The 19,608-nt window shown below is 41.2% G+C and overlaps 1 protein-coding gene across 1 annotated transcript in view; it reads left to right on the top strand.

Annotated features, from left to right (window-relative positions):
* Positions 1 to 4,613: 4,613 nt before the first annotated feature.
* Positions 4,614 to 19,608, top strand: part of LRP3 (LDL receptor related protein 3) — a gene marked incomplete at its 5' end in the record, with an annotated part of 21,733 nt that continues 6,738 nt past the window's right edge. The window contains 2 exons of the mRNA XM_014310109.2: positions 4,614 to 4,665; positions 12,267 to 12,405. Of these exons, the coding sequence (XP_014165584.2) occupies positions 4,614 to 4,665; positions 12,267 to 12,405 (191 nt within the window). The remainder of the gene's footprint in view (positions 4,666 to 12,266; positions 12,406 to 19,608) is intronic.

Below are 19,608 nucleotides of genomic sequence, written 5' to 3'. Positions count from 1 at the left end.
TCAGCACCGCTTGGGCTGCCGTGCCCGGCCGTATGGGGCCGCGCAGAGCGCTGCCGGATCCAGCGAAGCCCATCGCCTTGCCCTTGGCTCTGGAAGCGCTGCCATAACCTCGCACAGCCCTGAATAAAAAAAAAAAGAAAAGTTTAGGAGGCATCAGCGGTTCTTCCGTGGGCTGTGAGCTTGTGCTGAGTGCGGCGCGGGCTCGGTCAGGGACTGCCCGGCCCTTCTCTTGAGTGGCAGCGGGAAGAAACATTTCCTCTCCCTCCGTGTCTCTGCCATATTCTGCTCTCTTCCCTCCCTTCTGCTTGAAGCCGTTGCTTTCCGCTCTGCTTCTCAGCAGGTGTTAATTTATGGCAACGTGATGAAGCGTATTACTGCTTTCCAGTCTGTCAGCCCCTTCAGTCAGGGGATGGTTTTTGTTCGGCAGAAGCGTTGGCGCCTGGCTGTGACAAGAAGGAGAGAAGGACAAGCCCGGCGTGTTTAACAGGGACACGAGAAGTTAGGAGCTGCTAGAGCTCACTGCACTCTGCCAGGGCATCCTGGTGGGGCAGCGCATCAGGAGCAGCTGAGCAGAGCTGTGCTGAGCCCTCCAGACACTCACTTGGTAAACTGTCACAGCTCCTTGATCCACAATGCTCTAACCCACATCTCTTTGCTAATGAAGTGGATTAGAGTTAATTTTTAATAATCCCGAGTGACAGTTACTATTCGTTATGCAAACAATCAGAAGGAGATATCTTGTGTCCAGACTGCTTGTTCTGTAAACCAGACTGCTTGTTTATATGTGCTTACCTAGAAAAATGTAGGAAGTTGAAGTTTAAAGGTTGCTGTGGTTCTTTCAAATGTATCTAGTTTAATTAATGTAAGTACAGTGTAAAAAGCTAGCTAAACTACAAAACAGTTTGAACATCCAGGTTGTACAACTCTTCTTTTTTGCAGAGTCTTAACAGGATTTCAGAGATGTGCACAGCATGAGGATAATGTCTGCTGCACTTCTTATTTAAAGTTAGAGAAAGATACATGTTTTCCCTGTATCTCTGAATTTCTTACTGTTTTTTGGGGGGTGTTTTGGGTTTTTAAAAATTTTATTTAGGTTTTTTTTGGTTTTTTTTTTTTTGTGGCCCTGTCAGACCTTTCTTAAACCTGTTACTAGTTGACATAAATAGCATGGTTATTGTTAAAATGACTAATGAGATAATAAAAGGTTATGTAAACTCCAGAGCTGAAGTGAGAACACTTCTTGTGTTTAGGTGTGGGTGATGTCAGGCTGAAAGTTTAGTAGATTTCTGCTTTCTATGACTTCTAGAATTTCACTGTCTGGCTCTTCTTTTCAGCTGGAATGTTTTATTCCTATTCCTTGCACAACTGACAGTAGTGGAAGTTGAGAAACATGAGAGGTGGGAAGCTTGTAAGGTATTTTGCTTCAGTGAACCCATAAGAATTTAATGCTGCTACTTTAACTATTTTTGTGTTTTACTTCCTGCTTGTCTGTCCTTTCCTTTCATCCTTGTTTTTGGTTCTTGCCATTCTCTCCTTGTTTTCCCACGGGCTGTGTGTGGGTGTTTGGTGTCTGTATCAATGCACTGCCACTGACCATTGCTGTGTGACCTCATCTGTAAACTGCTGCTCCAAAGGCTGCAATTGGGTTTGTTTCAACTGTTCTTTTGTGAAGCCATTTTGTTTATCATTCTTGAGAAATTCTGGAGGACATAGAAAGTTACCAAATAAGAAGGAAGCAGTGAAGCTGATGTTTCTCCTTCTGGCTGTGGGGAAAGCCTGGTAGCTGTCATTTGATTGGGAGGTGCCGAGATGTAAATTTCCCTTTTGATCCAAACAGCCGCTTTCCAAGCTGAAAACCTCACCCTGAGAATTATTTAGCAATCCAGATGAATGGCACAGTAAGTTTCCTACATGGAGTTCAAGCCTACTGAACCACTTCTGGGATTTTATTCTGGCTTTCCCATAACTGCTCAACAGTTTAAAAAAAGGGCTTCTAGGAAACTTTCTAATGCTCGAGTGTCTCACCTGCTTTTATTTTGACAGCAGACAAGAAGATCAGTAGGGAATGGCTGTTCTTTCTTATGGGCCTCTGCCAGTTTTGAGAGCTGGGTTTAACAGTGCTCTTGTGGTTTGATTTGATGGTCTTGAGTGAGCAAAATGGGTATTGGAAACTGTAAGCTTATTCAGTTGCTTGGGAAACTATCTGGTGTGAGACTTAGATTTTATTTTAAAGAACTATTTTTGCTGACTTCTTGAAGAACGTGCAACTGCAGCCAATAAAAGTTTTTTGCAGAGATAAATGAGTATTTCTCGGGGTTTTTTTTTTTCTTAGATATCTGCCAGGTGTGGTGTGCAAGGCTGCCCATAACTGCATTTGTGGTGGTAAACTGGGGCTCTCTGTTTAACAGTCCCCAGTAATGTAGTTCTGGGTTGGCTAATTCCATTCTATTATGCCCCTTGTCTTTATCCTACTTATTTGCATTTAAAGGGCATAGGGGCCTCTTTTAAGCCATGTGAGGAAACCTCTGCTTCAGAGTTTGTTTCTCTCATGGCTGTTGGGAGTGTTCAGGTAGGAAACTTAAAGAAAGATTTACAATGGTAGTACAGACCCAGACTCTTCCATACATTGTATCTTCAAACCCTGCTTGCAGTTGTGCTGACATTAGTTATGCTGAGTATATTCATGTACTTTCTTTGGAGCAAAACCAAGTATTTTACTTCTCGTGAATATAAATTTGTGACATAGTCATGGATTAATTTCATCTCAGTCTTTAGGACTATATTACTATGGTTACAGAAGTAGTGGCACTTTAATACTGGATGAGGAAATGTTGTGTTGCTGTTGTGATCCTGAGTTTGTCACAAATGGATGTGCTGTTGGCCAGAGTTAACAGGGCTGTGTTGTTTCCTGGTACAGGACAGTGTTTTTGCTCCTAGGTACTCTTACTCACCTAACTGATCAAACTAGCACTGTGAAAGAAGAAATAATTACATGACACATTGTTATTGTCACATAACAAATGTTACAGATGTTAGCTAATTATGTAATAAAACCAGTGCTGTTAAGGTCCTTTGAACATCATAATAATGCTTATTAACACAAGTCTGTGGCTCAGGTGTGTTTCTCCTCAAGCTGTAGCATTACATGCACTGCCGTTTAGTTGCCCTCATGGTTTAGTGTGTTCCTAAAAGCTCAGTCCCAAGACTGCTCAGAAGGAGGGGGAGGTCGCTGCCCTTGTCCCTGAGGTCGGGCCCTGAAGTCTGTGATGCTCTCCCCAGGAGCAGTCTTTGTCTCTGTGTTGCAGGGCCTGGCCTCAGCCTGAGGTCTGTAGCAGTCCTCCCAAAAGGAGAAAATCCAAACTGTGGATAGGCAGATATAAGCCATGGAGAGACAGCTGTGGGCACCTGGGCTGCTGCACTGTGGTGACTGAAAAACGTGACTGGGCCTGAACTGGGAAGCTGAGGGATTGTTTTTTATTTCCACCCCTTTAGTACTTTTTGTACCTCTTGTGCTGGTTTAAGTTATACCAGAAGGTTGTCAGGGCAAGGGTCATTGTTTTGGGATGTGTTTAGACAGTGTAGAAGACAATGGGGGCCCACACTGGGCCATAAATAGTGTTAATTGTCAGCTGCTTCCTAAGTGACTGTTGGGAACAGGGACGGTTTCTCTTCCTCTCTTCTCCTATTGTTGATTTTTAAATGATGTTTTAAACTAAATTCTTGCCAAGAGATTACTTGTTAAAAGATTTAGGATTTAACATATGCAAAATAAAGCCGAAGTGAGTTCTCGGGCTGGGATGTTGTAAATTAAGTTTTTGGAAACATTTTAAACCTTTCTATTTTTTTTAAGCATTTGTCATTTTACTGATAGGCTATCTTTGTAGATTACAGATTAGTGCTGAAATGAGAGCAGTCAATGGGACACGCTGTAATTTTTAAGGAATATGTGGGGAAGCTAATAGGGAACTACATGTTAATGCTGACTTCTGGAGCAACAATGACACAGGACAAATTTCCTTTGCCAGTAACTACTCTTTCCAGATCAGTTTAATGGTATACACTGAGAGGAGGCTGTTGAGAAAGTGAAGAGTCTTTGGAACTTAATTTGCAAGTCAGATATATATTGCAAGTACTGCCTCATCCTGTTTTGATTGTATTAGTGGACCTTGTTGAAAACTTCATTGCTTTTGCTTAGTCAAGGCAATCATGTTAGCTTTAGCAGCTGATTTTCAAGGTGACATTTACCTGGGGGGAGCAAACTTTGCTTTATTCAGAGAAGTATTTAAGGATAATAATCGCGTTTTAATGTGATTGTTCTTCTGTGTTCTGCAATTAAAATTAATCCTATGGGAGATAATTTAAAATAGATTGGCAGTTGTTTTCTTTTGGTACTGTTTCAGAGATAGTAAACTTCCACTGTGTATTGACTTGTTTTAGCTACAGTGAAGGATAATAGTTGATTACACGACTTGCCTGTGCAGATAAGCAAAGTTCTTGTTGGGAAACCTGAATGCATTTGTGCTAACACCCAAGCAAACACCTAGGAATGGTTAACTATTGACTGCCACCCTGTACTGCTGGAATTTGTCTGAACATTGTTTTTCTGTCTTTACACAGTGAATCTCTTCCTGACTGGGAAAATAGAAAGTGCTGTTACCTCATTAGGTAAGACATACTTTTCTTACCTCTATTTACTGTTCATTTGAGCTGTTACTGTTTCTTCCCTGTGCAGAGAGGTGTTCTAATGAAAGAGTGACTTTTTAAATTACATTTGTTTAAGACAGACTAGCGATGACATCTTAGGAAGTTTACGACTTTTAAGTCTTCCTGGGCTTTGTCACGGTGTCCCGAAGGGTGAGGGATCATTGTCCCGGTGTCCCCAGGGGTGAGGGATTGCTGTCCCTGTGCCAGCCAAGGCCAGGCATCGCTGTCCTGCTGTTCCCAAGGCCAGGGATCCTTCTCCTGCTGTCCCCAAGGGCAGGGATCCTTCTCCTGCTGTCCCCAGGGCCAGGGGTCCTTGTCTGGCTGTCCCCAAGGCCAGGGATCCTTATCCCACTGTCCCCAAGGCCAGGGTGGCTGTCCCCGTGCCTGGGCTGTCCCCGTGTGTGCCCGGCAGGGGGACAAGGCCAAGGTGCCGTGCGGAGGCTGCGCTGCTGTTCCGGTCACTCCTGTCCCTGTCCCTGTGTCCTGGTCACTCCTGTCCCTGTCTCTGTGTTCTGGTCACTCTGGCCCTGTCCCTGTGTCCTGGTCACTCCTGGCCCTGTCCCTGTGTCCTGGTCACTCCTATCCCTGTCCCTGTGTCCTGGTCACTCTGGCCCTGTCCCTGTGTCCTGGTCACTCCTGGCCCTGTCCCTGTCCAGCTTCAAGCACTTTGGCCATTGCCCTCTGTCACACGCTGCTGTCATTGGTGCTGCTGTCATTGGTGATGTCACTGTCACTGATTGTTCTCTCATCTGGTTGCTGTTAAATTGTAAATTGTTCCAGTAACAGTAAATTGATATCTCAACCCCTAATCTGCGTTTGGGCTCTCCCACCTGAGGGTTGGGGGATGGGAGTGGCTGGGGGGGTTATTTTCCAGTTGGGCTTAAACCACAACAGGATTATGGACTGCATCATTGTCAGTGATAGATAAAAATTGTAAGCTTGAGGCTAAGGTTGTAGTCCTGGGTATGTTTAGAGGCAAACTCTGTGTTTGGGAAGTGTGCCTGGGAGCACCAAGTCAGGGAGAGTGGCTCATTCCTGAAGAAGCTAAAACAAGAATATTAAAAATATCTCATGAATGTCAGTGTGGAAATTCAACCAGAATCACAGCACTTAGTGTAATTTCCTTCTCTCTAGCAGTGCTGTGAGTTAGTGACATTATGGGAAAATTGCAGTCAGGGTCCTCTTAGTGATAACAACCTTCCTGTGGCTGTGACACCATCATACATGTAAATGTACTTCATTCCCAGAGAGGCTGCAACTTATATTAAAACTGAAAATGGCAAATAAGGGAGATGGGAGGAAAGGATATTGGAAAACAGAGAAATAATTCTAGGACAACAGATCGAACAATGCTGGACCTTGAGTGTTCCGGTCAAAACTGGGGGTTGAGAGGTTTCAATCAGGAGAAGGTAGTAATTTTATGATTAGGTAACCTGCTTAAATTAAGCCTTAAATTAGAGGAAGTGTGGATAAAGCATGCAGGACGTGTTGTTTGCAAGACAGTATTTGCCATTCTTTCACTGGAAAAAGTACAGAGTGTCATTTATGTCCTCGTATGTTCTGCCTGGATGGTTCTTTAGCTTTTGATGGAGTTTGGCATCTGTTTGGTGCATGAGTTTACAGAATGTAAATTAAGTAATTACACAATTGCTTACTTAGACTGGTGATACTGCCCCAGCCTAAAATATGTAGTGCTTCTTCCAGTTGGCTCTGCTGCTTTTTAACACTTTTTTTCACTAGAAATTGAGTTGTAACATCTGGATTTTATTCCTCAAGTATGCTGCAAACCTCAGAGTATTGCAGCCTTCGTGTTTTCTTGTCTTCATACAGTTTTGAGTTACCCTGTCTCCTGATGGTGTAACTGGAGCTTGGGATCAAAATGATCATCAAAGGTCCTTGCCAGAGAGGGATCCATCCCTGTGTAGCTTCTCTTACCTGTGCTCACACAAAGCCAGGTGGGCCTTTGATGGAGCAGCGTGAGCTCAGGTTTTGTCACATCTGAAGGTGGAACCCTTGGACTCTGCCTTCACTGGCTCTGATCAGGGACAGAAAAAGCCAGCTGGAGACTGGGCAAAGCAAAGGGGAGCCTTACATCTTCTTTTTCCACATGCATAAGGGATGTGCATTAAACCATGTGTGCAAGCCCTCCTTGAGGGAGCATTGTGAGAACTTGGGGAGAGTTTCCTGCAGACACTGAGAGAGCTACTTGAGGAAATGTGTATTGCCAAGAATTTGGGTTTGAGAGGAGGTTCCTTGTGGCAAGTGCAAAACATCTTTTATCCTGGAGCAGATGGTTGGGATGTGTTCCTTGTGACTGGTGCAAAGAATGTGAAGCTGCAGGATTTATTTTTGTCTGAGATTGTCTGAAAATGTATTCCAGCACAGCATAGTACCTTCAGTTCTGTCCTTTGGTGAAGCTTAATGTATGTTTTATTACAGTTACTCTTGCAAAAATAAGAGTAATATTATTAATGTAAAGTTTTTGGAAATGTCATTGCACGTATTTGTGGCATACTTAACTGGCAGAGGGAATCTACTGTTTACAGTAGAAGAAATCCATTTGATTGTTACAGAAAGCCTCATTAAGATTTATGCCCTCATTAAGATTTATATCTGCTTGACAGAAACTCTCTGAACTCAAATCTCTTCTGGCATTTGTTTAAAGCTTGGGGTTTCCTTTTTCTTTGCTTGTTTAGTTTTGTTGTTGTTGTTTAGGTTTTTTTTTAACTGTGGAGGATTTATTATTGTCTGTTTTCATAATTTATCTTTTCTTTAAAAGCACCATCTCAGTAAGATTTTTGGTGGGTTGGTTGGACAGTCCAGGAATTGGTATTTTTATGTTTTTTCAGTAATGCTAAATGTGGGAAATTTAAGCAGTTTGGAGTTTTTAGTGAATTGGGATTTCACTTTTCCTCTAGGTTTGTGCAGAAAAGCTGTGGAAAGACACTGAATTGTTGAAAAAGTGTTATCACTGCTATTCTTTTGTGTTGTAACTGATGATAAGGTCTTCAGAATCCAAGACTGTGCCTTTCTATTTAGGAACTTCCCTTTCCTTTAGATGTTTTGGCAATTTGAACAGGCTTTTGTTTGTTTTCCTTAAGGAATCACAGTGTCATGCTGATGCCCTGAGTACTTATTAACACAGTACTTAGGCATGTGTGTGATTTTGCAGACTTCATGGCCGGGAGCTGAGGAGGGAATTGGGACCCTTTTATTAATAATGAAGCCCCAACAGTATAAAATTGTGCTCTTGTGTGGTTTTACCATTTTGTTGTCAGCACTGAAGGCTGTGTTTAGTAAAGGTATTTCTTTCAAGATTTATGTGTGTGAAAAAAGAGCTGCTGAAAGCTGTGCTGGGATATTTCACCTTTTCTTCCTTGCAGCAGTCAGAGCACAAGGAGTGGAGGGGCAGGCGGCTGCTTCAGGGAGGAGATCAATTGATGTTTGCAAAACCTGTAGTAATGAGCGTTGGTGAGAAAAAAGGCATCAAAACCAGGAGGCAATCAAGTGAGGTTCGGGTAAACACTACAGTAGTTTTGGGAGGGTGTATGTGTGTGTCCCCAGTTTGCTCCAACAGGTTTAGGGGACTGTGGACATGTTGTTAAAACAGTGTAATTAAGTTTTGGCGATACTGTCTTGGTGTCATTCGTAATGATGGTGTACCCCATAATCATCTGTGCCCAGAAACCCTTCCTGTATCTCGGAGGTTCCTCGGCCGGGAGTGGTGTGGTGTATGTGACTTTGTGTTTCTGTGTGTGGTGTGTGTGTGTCAGCCTTCAGTGCTGTGTGTGGGTTTGTGTGTCTGTGTGTTGTGTGTGTGTTTCTCTGTCTGTGAGCGGTGTGTATGAGTTTCTCTGTCTGTGAGCGGTGTGTGTGAGTTTGTGTGTCTGTGAGCGTGTGTGTGAGTTTGTCTGTGAGCGGTGTGTGTGAGTTTGTGTGAGTGATGTGTCCGAGTTTGCTTTGGCGCGTGTTGTTCAAGAGCTGCCTGAGCAGCCTCTCTGCCCCTCGTGCTTGCGGGCTCGCAGATAAGGGAGATAAGGGAAGCTGCCGGGACGCCTTTCATAGCCCCAGGCTCGATGTCTCCTCCGGCCGTTCGAGAGGAAGCAGCAGCCGTCAGCCATTTCCAGCCCTGGTGTCGGTCTGTCCCCTCCCCGCGGTTTCGGGCGCTGGGACACCGGGAGGAAAGGGCGCTCGCTGCCGTTCCAGCCGCTGCCAGCCGAGCGCATCCTGCCCAGCCGCCTGTGACTGCCCCTGCCTCCAGCAGGACAAGTGCCCTCCGTGGGCTGGCAGCCCCTGAATCCACAGAACTTCAGGCAGGGCTCCAGCCGACAGGAGATAAGCCCAGTGAGAGATAGGGGAACGGAGAGGGGCGGTGGAGCAGAGACTGACACCATTTCCCCTTTGTCCTTTGGCCGCATGCTCGAAATCCAGGGCACCACCTTGGGGGCTGTGCCTGGCAATTTTTGTTTGGGGTCTCTTTTTGTTTTGGGGAGTCCACAGGGTTGAGCAGTTTTGTAGTTTTGTGTTTAGTCATTATTTGCTGTTGTTTCTTGTCGTCGTTGTATTATGAACGGGGAGAAGCTGCAACATTGACTCTAAAACTCAGGAGGCACAAAGTGGAACTTTATTAGGAACTTCACATATTTATAGGCAGGATCTTTCAACCAGAACCTGACTGGTTGTCAAAGAACACCCCTTACACAGTTGTTTAGTTAGGAACAACACCTTCTTGTCCATAACCATCACATACAACATTCCACATGTTCACAAACACCTGGTGTACAGACTTGAGATAAGAATTGTTTTAATTCTTTTCTTTGAGTTTCCCATAACTTCCCCAGGACGATGCCTGGGAAAGTTGTCTGTTTCTCTCTCTCTGACTAAACTGTCTCATCCATAGTTTCTGACTGTTGCTATTTTGCTTTTTGGTAAAAAAAAAAGGGAGGGGGGGTTATTTTTTAACTTAATCTACTTACATTCATTAGTTATTTGGACCCCTGAGGGAGATAGCTAGACCCAGAGGCTTCGCCTTTAAATTGTCTTAAACCATAACATATTTATTCAGATTTGTGGTTCATTCAAATCAGGACCCTTTGCAAGAGGTAAGCAATTGTCCTTTTGATTGTGAGTAGGACAAGTCTGAAAAGCTTGGTGTGTGTCAGAGGGGATAAGGCCGTGCTAAAGTGTTGGCAACAATAGCCATTGTCAGAGGAGCTGCCAAAAATGGCATATAGTGTCAGTGCAGCCTTTTCCTCACTATGTCCTTAGATTTGCACAGCTACAGTTCTTCTGGTGAAAGGAAAAATCTGTTTCTTTTGTCACTTGTTTTTTTCTTGCCTCACATTTATATCAGATGTGCAGTGTTAGTAAGAAAAAGCATTTCTCACTGAAGACCTGAACTATGATGTTACAGCAGATCCTCTACATAAGGAAACAATGTTATTCCAAAAGGAAAATATGTAGTGATATTACTTCAAAAAAGCTGGGATACTAAAGTAACTATTGCTCAGAGTCTTTGTAATTACTTCCTAAAACTGAGAAACAAGTCTTTGGGAGAATAATAGCTCCCCTAACTACACTGATGGATGTATGAATGGAAGGGCTCATGCAGAGCCATCAGCCTGTCAGTGGGGCTTCCTCAGAATAGAAACTAAATAAGTTTTGTGTAATTTTAACTCCTTTTTATTGCAAGTACTATGTATAAGGGATATTAATCCAGAACATAATATGGTACAAGGGCAGCAGAAAATATTTGCACAGGTGTTACTGGAAGCCTCTGGATAGTGCTGTCTGCTGTATTTGTTCTTTCACTTTGTGGATTCTGTTTCCTTCCCATTTTGAAGTGTTATTAACCTGGCAGTTAGGAGATGCAGCCTTTCCAGCTCCTTTATGTGTTTGCTAGCTCTCGGTCTTTTGCTACTGTGATATGTTGATGCAGTAACAAGTATGTGGAGGAGCTCAATTATGGACCTAAAGAAACTGAGAACTGCAGTTGAAAAGTCCTGTGGATCTTACATTTCTTTTATGTTTCTGTAACTGCAACTGCAGCTCAGTATTTGCCAGCATCTGGCATGGAGCTGCTCTGGTTTTAGAAATGTGATAACAAAAATCTCGTTCTTGTTTTTGTAACTTCATTACTGCAAAATATTTGTTTGGAAATAGATGTTTTCATGTATTTATGTATTCTGTATGTTTTTGTGGCCTTTGAAACTAGTAGGAATTATATACTTGTATTTCAGTGCAATGCTCTACCTGGAGAGTAAAAATAATAGCATTTTTATGTTTTGCCTCAGGTAAGTTACTCACCTGATGCTTTTTGTATTCCTGTGGCTCTCACTTCAGAAGTGCTTACTGTGAACACACAGAATAGTGCCAGGCCTAGGTTTCCTGGAGGGGATGTGCTGCAGCCCTGCTGCCTGACCTGACTGCAGCCAAGTAGCTTTGCTGGTATCCTTCCTTCCATCCCTCCAGTGCAGCTAAATCTGATCCCAACTGGGAATTGAAAGCGGTGTATTTGTGTGGCTGGATTTCAAGCAATACTGTAAATCTTTCATTTATAATGCAGTGTATTTGGATGTGTATGTGTATGAGGTGACAAGGTATAGGCAACCTTTTTTTCCCTTCCTACATTTTTCAGCTACAAGAATGTAAGCTTCTTTCAAAAATAAAATATTCAGCTGCAGTCCACAGGTCATGCTCTAGATAGTAATGTGTTTTAAAAATAGTTTAAATAATATTTTTGGAGGATGTTCAGAATAGCTATTGCATTGCAGAGAATTTTCCCTGTTGTAGTCTGCTTGGAGTATGTTTTCTTATCAGAACAGCTTTTCAACTTGTCCTCAGAACATTTAATTTTCATTTTTGAATTGCTTAATTACAAATTATAAGTATTTGATATAGCCTGCTGTTTTCCATAGGAAGAACTAAATGTGCTTTGAAAATGCTGAGCTTTATTTGGCCTTGTTTGCTCCTTTCCCTGTCTTGAATTTTTTCCCCATCTATGTGGGTTCAGAAGGAATTTAGAGTACTTTAGTAATGTTCAGTGAAAACATTTAACATTGGACTGCAGTTTACTTTTTTGTGGGAGGCGTGGGGGTGTGGTGGGTGGTGATATTTTTTTAACCCTTACAAACTCTTCACGTGGTTAAGAGAATAAACAGCATGTCCAGGAACATGTCACAACAAAATGAGTTCCTAGTTACTTTACAGTTAATACAGATCATCTTCACTTGCTGGGTGACCTGCCTAGGCTTTGGGAGGTTGGTAAGAAGGATTTCTGTAGTACATCCTTTTGGCAATCCATGCAGTAATATTGATTGTAGCCTCTGGTAGATTCATACAAGATTATTGATTGATCCTGCATTGAAATGCAGGTTATGCTTACCTACACTTGGTGTGGGTGTCTTAATTAAAAAACAGGGCAGGGAAGAGAGCAGTAAGAGGATAAAACTTGACTCACATATGTCTGCAGTCTCCAGGAACTGATGAAAGCCCTTGAAGCTAATATGAATTGTTGATTAGGGAAAGCATTAACAATATTATTTTTCTCCCCTTATTAACAGCTGCTTGCAGTGGAGAGCTGGAACAGCACACAGAGAGACGGGGAGTCATCTACAGCCCTTCCTGGCCATCCAACTATCCTCCAGCCATAAACTGCAGCTGGTACATCCAAGGAGATCATGGAGATATGATAACAATTAGGTATGCTTGGATATTTGTGGAGGTAAAGGATTGCTTTGCTGAAACAAAACAAAATGGGAGTTTACCTGATAGACCAGTGTGAGGCTGTCTTCAGAGGCACTGGCTGATCAAAGAGAGCTGAAATTGGTTACACTGGAACATGGTTCCAGGTTGGGTATCTCTATTTAAAGATGCTTCACTGTGGCTTATTGGTTACACTGGAACATGGTTCCTGGTTGGGCACCTCTCTCTATTTAAAAATGCTTCACTGTGGCTTGTTTCTGTAGGTTACTTCTGACATCTGTGATTACAGAAGTCACTTAATGTATTTATCTTCACAATGCCTGTGTGAGATTTCATATACCCCTGACTTTTGAGGGAATGGGAAACAGCAATGTATTTACTCGCATTATATAGTCCCCTTTCCCTTCATTGCTTATAAATAGGAGTAGGTGAAAGCTAATACAACCTGCAACAGCTTCAGTGGGCCTGTAAAATTCTTAGGAAAAAAATAGCATTTTCACTCATGTCTTGAAATGGTGCTATGCTTAATAGACTGCTGGAGATAATTATTGCTTATTGGTACTTGTTTACCAAAAGACACATGCTTTTCTGCTTAATATTTATTTCCAACAAATCAAATAATAATTAGCATTTGTGGTACAATTTCAGTTCAACTCTAGAGAAATGCTATTCAATAAAGACTAAAATGTACTGCAAAGGATTTGTTAAGAATGTTTAGGGTATAATATGAGCATGCTGTGAATGTGCCTAATTTCTCTGGGCTAGTGGTGGGATCCATCGTGAGCCAATAATTTCTTACTTAAAAATTAAAACCCAGGAAAAGTTTTTTGGGGGGGTTTCAGCACTGTTACATTTGACACCATCTGCTCATTCTTTGCTTAGCTGCTTAAAAGGGCTGCAAAACCTCTTCAAGTGCAGATGCTCAGAAATTGAAAACAAATCTGCCACAGATGGAATTATAGGAAAGCTCCACCATCCATAGTTCAAAATAGGAACTACTCACCAAAAGTCATGAAGTAAATACCTGCCAGCATTTGAAATTCATAAATAGAAACATGCTTTTAAATCCCATTACATTACATTGGATGTGGGGAATTTGTTTCAAAGCAGAAATTGTTGAAAACTGAGAAAGCAGACAAATGAGAGACAGGACTTGACTGGAGAATAATGCTGCAGTTTAGGCTGTGAAAATGTCCCAGAGCTCCAGCTGGGATTAGGACTCTCTTCTGCAAGTGTGAGTGTAACAGAGGCTGGAGAAACAACATATGAGGTGTGGCAACTGGTAATAATGTGTGTACAATTTAGATGTGTGCACAGCAATATGAGTTGCAAGATTTCTGAATGGGTTTGTTTTCTCTCACTGAACGCACAGCCATATCCTGCCCTCCTCTGCACATGCAAACAATAGGAACTAAGTGTTTACATCCCAGGGACTGGTGTTGTGGTGTTGTGTTTGTGACTATAAATGTGCTTGCAATGACTCACTCCAGGGTAGGAAATGCAAAATGTTACAGCATCTGAGGATTCCTTTACAAGGCTGTTGTAAAAGAAGGACCTGCCTTGCCTAGTCTAGGAGGTTTCAAATGCAAACATGTTTTCTGCTTTCCACTTGGATATGGTTCTTATTCTAACAATGTGTTGGTAAGGGCATAAGAGTAGCTTTTTAAATTTTCCTAGGAAAATCAAACACAGTTCTTGTGCTAACATCTGCATTTTGAAAGGTTTCAGAAAAGCCCATCTCCTTTGTGTTGTGTTACACAGTATGCACTTCCTTTCATCTTGAATTCTCGTTGACAACAAGACAGCAGTGTTATGTAAGAGATATATAAAATGAGGTACAGCAGGAGTCATTACGGGATAAAATTGCAATTGAAAGTATTTTTTATTTCTAAACTGTTTGCACTTGGTGGTTATTTTTTATAAACCTATTTTCCAGCAGCTTTCAGTAGAACAGTGACCAGATCTACATGTGTGTGTAAGATGCTGGCTTCTGTGGCCATCTCCTTTAGAAGCTATGTCTTAATGTCTGTCTTTCATGTGTTTTCTTCATATCCTCACATTTCCATGCTCATTGTTTTGCTTTATAGTTTAATTTTTATAAATCCTTGAGGGAGCTCTCCCATGAACAGGAAGTATGTGTTCCTTGTGCTTATACCACTCTGTATGCATATTTCAGTACTTTCTTTCAGGTGTGTGTGTCTGATGGAATGGTTCTGTTGACACTGTGAACAAGCCTGTAGCCACTGTTTTCCAGGACTGTGTTATGTCTCTTTAAATTCAGGTGATCAATTGCTGGTTATTATTTTGGAAACGACTTGATTTTCCCACCCATTTTCTCTATTTTCGTCCTTCTTTTCACAGAGGATTACATAAAACCATGTAAGATCATATAAACACATCATATGCACTAACTGCCTCTGTACCATCATTTACAGGCTTTATAGGTTTATGTTCCCTCATATCTATGAAAAAAAATTGTTTAGCAGTTGCTGTTACTTGATGGTTGTAACTAACCTTGGTGTGGGTGGAGTATAAATTTATTATTTTATTACTGGAATTTAGGAGACTGCAAGTAAAAATATGTTCTCCATGTTCAGAATTCAAGATAAGAGTATTGAAAAGCAATCTACTTAGTGACCCACTCAAGCTGTCTCTTATTAATTGAGGTGAGGGGATCATCTTCATTGGCTTTCACTTCAGTGGCTTTGAAAAAAAGAAATTGTCAGATACCATTTGAGTTTCAATTTCTGCATAACATTGAGGTCTGTTCATGTATTCTTGCTGCTCTGTAATTGTGTGAAGAGTTAAAGGGATTGCTTCACAGTCTGTTTACCAAATTCATAGTGTTTCAGAACTTGACATTAATTGGAGAAAACCTCACAATAGCCATTTACTTACTCAGCCTTTGAAGAAATAGCCCCTGCTAGGCAGTGTCTCTTGTCTAAGGTTATGCAGTTAGCTGCTGCTTGGGAGCTGGGAGTGCAGTGGAGCTTTCCTGACTTCAGGTCCTTGTGCTTCAGTGGTTAAGCAGAAGTTTTTAATGAGCCAATTAAGTCATCAGTTGTTCACAGTCTACACTTTCTGTGAGAAGTTGGCAAATAGAAGTAACTTTTCTTGCTTAATTGGTTGATTGGTTTTATTTTGGGACTGTGCTTTACTGACCTATCCATAATATTTATTCTCCAATTTTAAAATTAGTTGAGAGGGCCAAATTGGACATTTACTTTTTTATTTATTTACTAATTGCTTTCATTCAGATTTTGCATCCCATGTTTGTCCTTTCCCAGTTACTAAGAAAGCTTTCTTTTTCTTTAATCTGTAGTCCCTCGTGCCTAAATTACTGAAAGGGTTGTGGAGAATTCCCTACATTATTTATAGAAGTACTTTTTTTTCCCTAGCTGCTACTGTTCCTTTCAGTGCAGATGGCAAAAAACTAAGCTCTGCTAAGCATGAGTTTTGCAGGAAGCACATTTTTCCCATATATATATATAGATTATTAATGTGTGTTTATGGTAGTCTGGTTTAATGAAGTATTTTCCAGCAATGTAAAAATAGATAATAGGAAGATACCATGGTAGGTTGTTACTTCATGTGAGTACATAGGCAAAAACTGATGTATATGACTAATACAGTAATTTCCTGTAAACTCCTGGAGGTCTGCTCACTGTTGGAGGTAACTTCTATTTCAGTATCATGCCGCTGGAAAAAGAATCAGATGAGGTTACTGATTTCTGCAGAATTCAGTAAAAACAAGACCTAGTGCTGCATTTCTCAGTTCACATTGAGTTGTTCTGATCCTCAAATTCTGAATACTTTCAGTGTTTCATTGGCTATTGTTGTACTTCTCTATAAAAATGTGGAAGAGCAAGACAATAGCATCTTTCAGGAGAAACAAAACCTGCAAATTTTGGTCCAATCATTTTGATCTTGTACGCCAGTCTCCTGCTATATTCCTATATTGTTTTGGTGATCCACAGGTAGCAGTGAGAACAGCCTAAGGCCAGGTCATTTTAAAGGATGTTCTGTGATGGGTGTTGTATTTTGTTTACATTGTAGTTCTGGTGCTGGAAATACCAATGTTTTACTGCTTTTCCTCTCCCTGCCCTGTGAACTAGGGCTGTGTGCTGTGCTTGTGGAGAGTACAGAAAGCCTGGAGGAAAGGCAGGTTCTCCTTCCCTTTGCCACCAGGTGCCAGGATGCCAAGGGAGGGAGCATTGCTCTGTTAGTGAAGCTCTTGGGTGGAGGGGGTGTCTGGAGCAGGGGTTGCAGGGGGTAAGGCTGTAATTGAGGAGTGCAAGGGCTGGAGTTTATTTAACATTGCATGGTAGGATGGACCCCTGGGTCCCTGTTCCACTCCTGCAGAACTGTCAGAGGGCTTTGCTGGGGAGGATTAGGGACTGAGCAGAACTGTCTTTGCTTTTCCTCTCAAATCCTGTGCTTCCCTGCCCAAGGTGTTTAAAAATACTGTGGTACTGGCTGGTGCTGGATGAGATACAGGTGATGTTACACATGAGTACTCTCTGTTTCAGTATGGCTCCTGCTTCTTGTTTCAGTCACAAAAATGTAGTTTTTTGATACAAAAGGTCTGAGACTTCCCTCAAATTCAGTAACTACAAATTTGAGTACTTTTCCAAAGACTGTACAGTGGCTGTGTAGTCCTACAAGCAGTACAAGCACAAGTCTTTGTCCTGTATTTCCACTGTATACCAATACTCATTCAATCCTTTTGATAGAAAAATTTGCATTCCAGTTTGACAAAGCTCAGCTGAATAAATAAATGTTTTGTGGGTAGCAGGATTAAGTTATTCTTCAGAGGATATAACAGAGCAGCTCTAGATCTAATTAGAGATGATGAAAGAAGTAAAGCAATAGAGGCTGAGTGCAGTATTCAGGAGTCTTGGCTGAAATAAATCAGTTGGCTACTTAATATCAGAGCAGAATGGCAGAAACCTCGGACACAAAACCTTGTCACAAATGCATTATGAACGAATCCAAATTTTATATACTGACAAGTGCAAACATATGTATTCATATTGTTTTCATATTTCTTTAGAAGGCAGTGTTTTTTGTGGTGAGGGCTTGTTCAAGTATATAATGCTTTGGGTCTTGTAAAATCACCATCAATGGAAATGAGGAAAAATATGCTTCTAGTAGGGGCAATATAACTTAAAAGGGTGCTGAAATAGTGACAATGCCTTAATCAAAGGAAAGTTTGTTGCAAATACATCTGTTGATTAGTGTGCATAAGGGAGAAGAACATAATTGCTTTGACTTTGCTTTGTCTCTTAGCAGAAGAAATTTTATAACTGCTGTGGTATCTATTACACATAAAACTTCACATTAGAACTAGAACATACACAGAGAAATTGTGTTTGAAACTTCTGGGCACTTGGGATTAAGATGTTTGTTTTTGTAAAAGAGTTTGTTCTTGTGAATATTCTGTATTTCCCTTTTTGAGCACCAAGGTATTTTTTCCAGTAGCTTGTGTATCTCTGAGAGGCATGGTGTTCTTAGGGAATCTGTTCAACACAGTATTTCCCTGCAAGTCTATTCTGCCTCATCACCCTTGTACTCTGTGGCTGAAGTTTGGATTTGTCAGTGAAGAAATGTGGGATTCTGCTCTGAATCTGAGATGCACAAGTGACACTCAGGAAAACCAGTTATCCTCTGTATGCCTGGACTTCTGCATTGGAAGCTGGAACTAAAGGTTCTTCCCCTTCCACAACCAAAAAAGCTGTTTATTAGCAATGTACATTATTAGACTTCCAAGGTGCAAATAAAAGATATTAATTGTACACAAATGCAGCCTCTTGAGAGGTATTGCTGTTATCTACAAAGGAGTTTGTAAACAAGGTATTTGGGTAGCAGGATTATGTAGCTGACTTTTCTGTACTCTTCCTTGGTGTGAATCTTGAAAGTGTTAAATATTTTTCTTTTTTTTTTTTTTTTCTAGAAAGAAGTGCTTTTTAAAGTAAGTTATAGACAGCTTACTGCATAGGCAAATTGTCCCCTTGGGTTGTGCAGTCTGTGTTGTGTACCCACGCTGTGGCTGAATTATTTACTTGATAGACAAAAGTAGCTCTTTTCAGCAGAGTGAGGAAAATGAGTGGCTGTGGGTCCCACTTGGAGTGCTGGGAGCTGGGTAAGATAGGAGAACAATTTGTTTGCATCTCTAAGGGTCATTATGGTACATCTAAAATAACTATGAAAGTAAAGCACCAAAAGATGTAGTAAATGAACTTGTTTGTAACATACAAAAATACATTTTTTAGTAATCCCCCCCGCCACCTTCCCAGTTTTGAGTTTTTATTTCTTGATTTAGTGACTGTTCCCTTTTCTTAAAAACTTCTGTTCTTTGGCATATGGGTATTTCTAACAGTCAAAAAGTTTTAATGAAAAAATTCCTATGAACAATCCTCCATGTAGACAACAGAAACCCTACATGATGTGTGGTGCCAAAAGGAGTTACAGAGAGCAAAACTGCAGTGGTAGCGCAGTAATGCTGGCTCACATCTCACATAACAAACAAACTTTATGTGAGTACCTATAGCTTCCCTGATGCTTTGGAAAATTCCTTTTCATGGTGCAGTGGCTGTTCACTTCTTGGTCATTAAAAACATTTTATGCAGAACACCTGTAACAGAAATACTCTGGTTTATCTTTCAATGGCTGAGTACTTAAATCTTTTTATTTTGGCTGCACAGTCATCTAAAACTTCCTTGCAAAATATGCTGGTTTCAGAAGCTTGATGAGATTGCTTATAGCAAAGAATTAAGTGCTGTGGGAATATTTCCTCACAGCTGGGAAGACACACAGAGGTTGGTGGGAGAAAGAGTTAGAAGAGGAAGGACATTTCTGGGTGGAATGTCCTTGCACATATGTTGTTTGTCGTCTCCTAACTTCCATTTTAACTTATCACATTCAGTGTTCTCTTACTGCTCATGCTTTTGCTGATAACATTTTTTTGAGAGTTATGAAGCCAATGTGTTTGGCAGGACCTAGAGGTGTGGGTAGGCTAAGTCTCCTGCCTAAATGAATTAGCTAGTTTATATACTTGCTGTTCTTTCCCTTTCAGCTTCAAAGGTCATGGTCAGGCAGGCATTGACAGACTTTTGTAAATACACATTGATAAAAGAAAATTCTTTCTGTTATCTTTTTCAAAGAATTTGTCTTTGATTTTGTGAAAAATCATTTAGGGAA

Source organism: Geospiza fortis, unplaced genomic scaffold (assembly GCF_000277835.1).
Source record: "Geospiza fortis unplaced genomic scaffold, GeoFor_1.0 scaffold383, whole genome shotgun sequence".
In the NCBI taxonomy this organism is placed as follows: domain Eukaryota; kingdom Metazoa; phylum Chordata; class Aves; order Passeriformes; family Thraupidae; genus Geospiza; species Geospiza fortis.
This window is presented reverse-complemented; position numbering and strand designations above follow the sequence as displayed.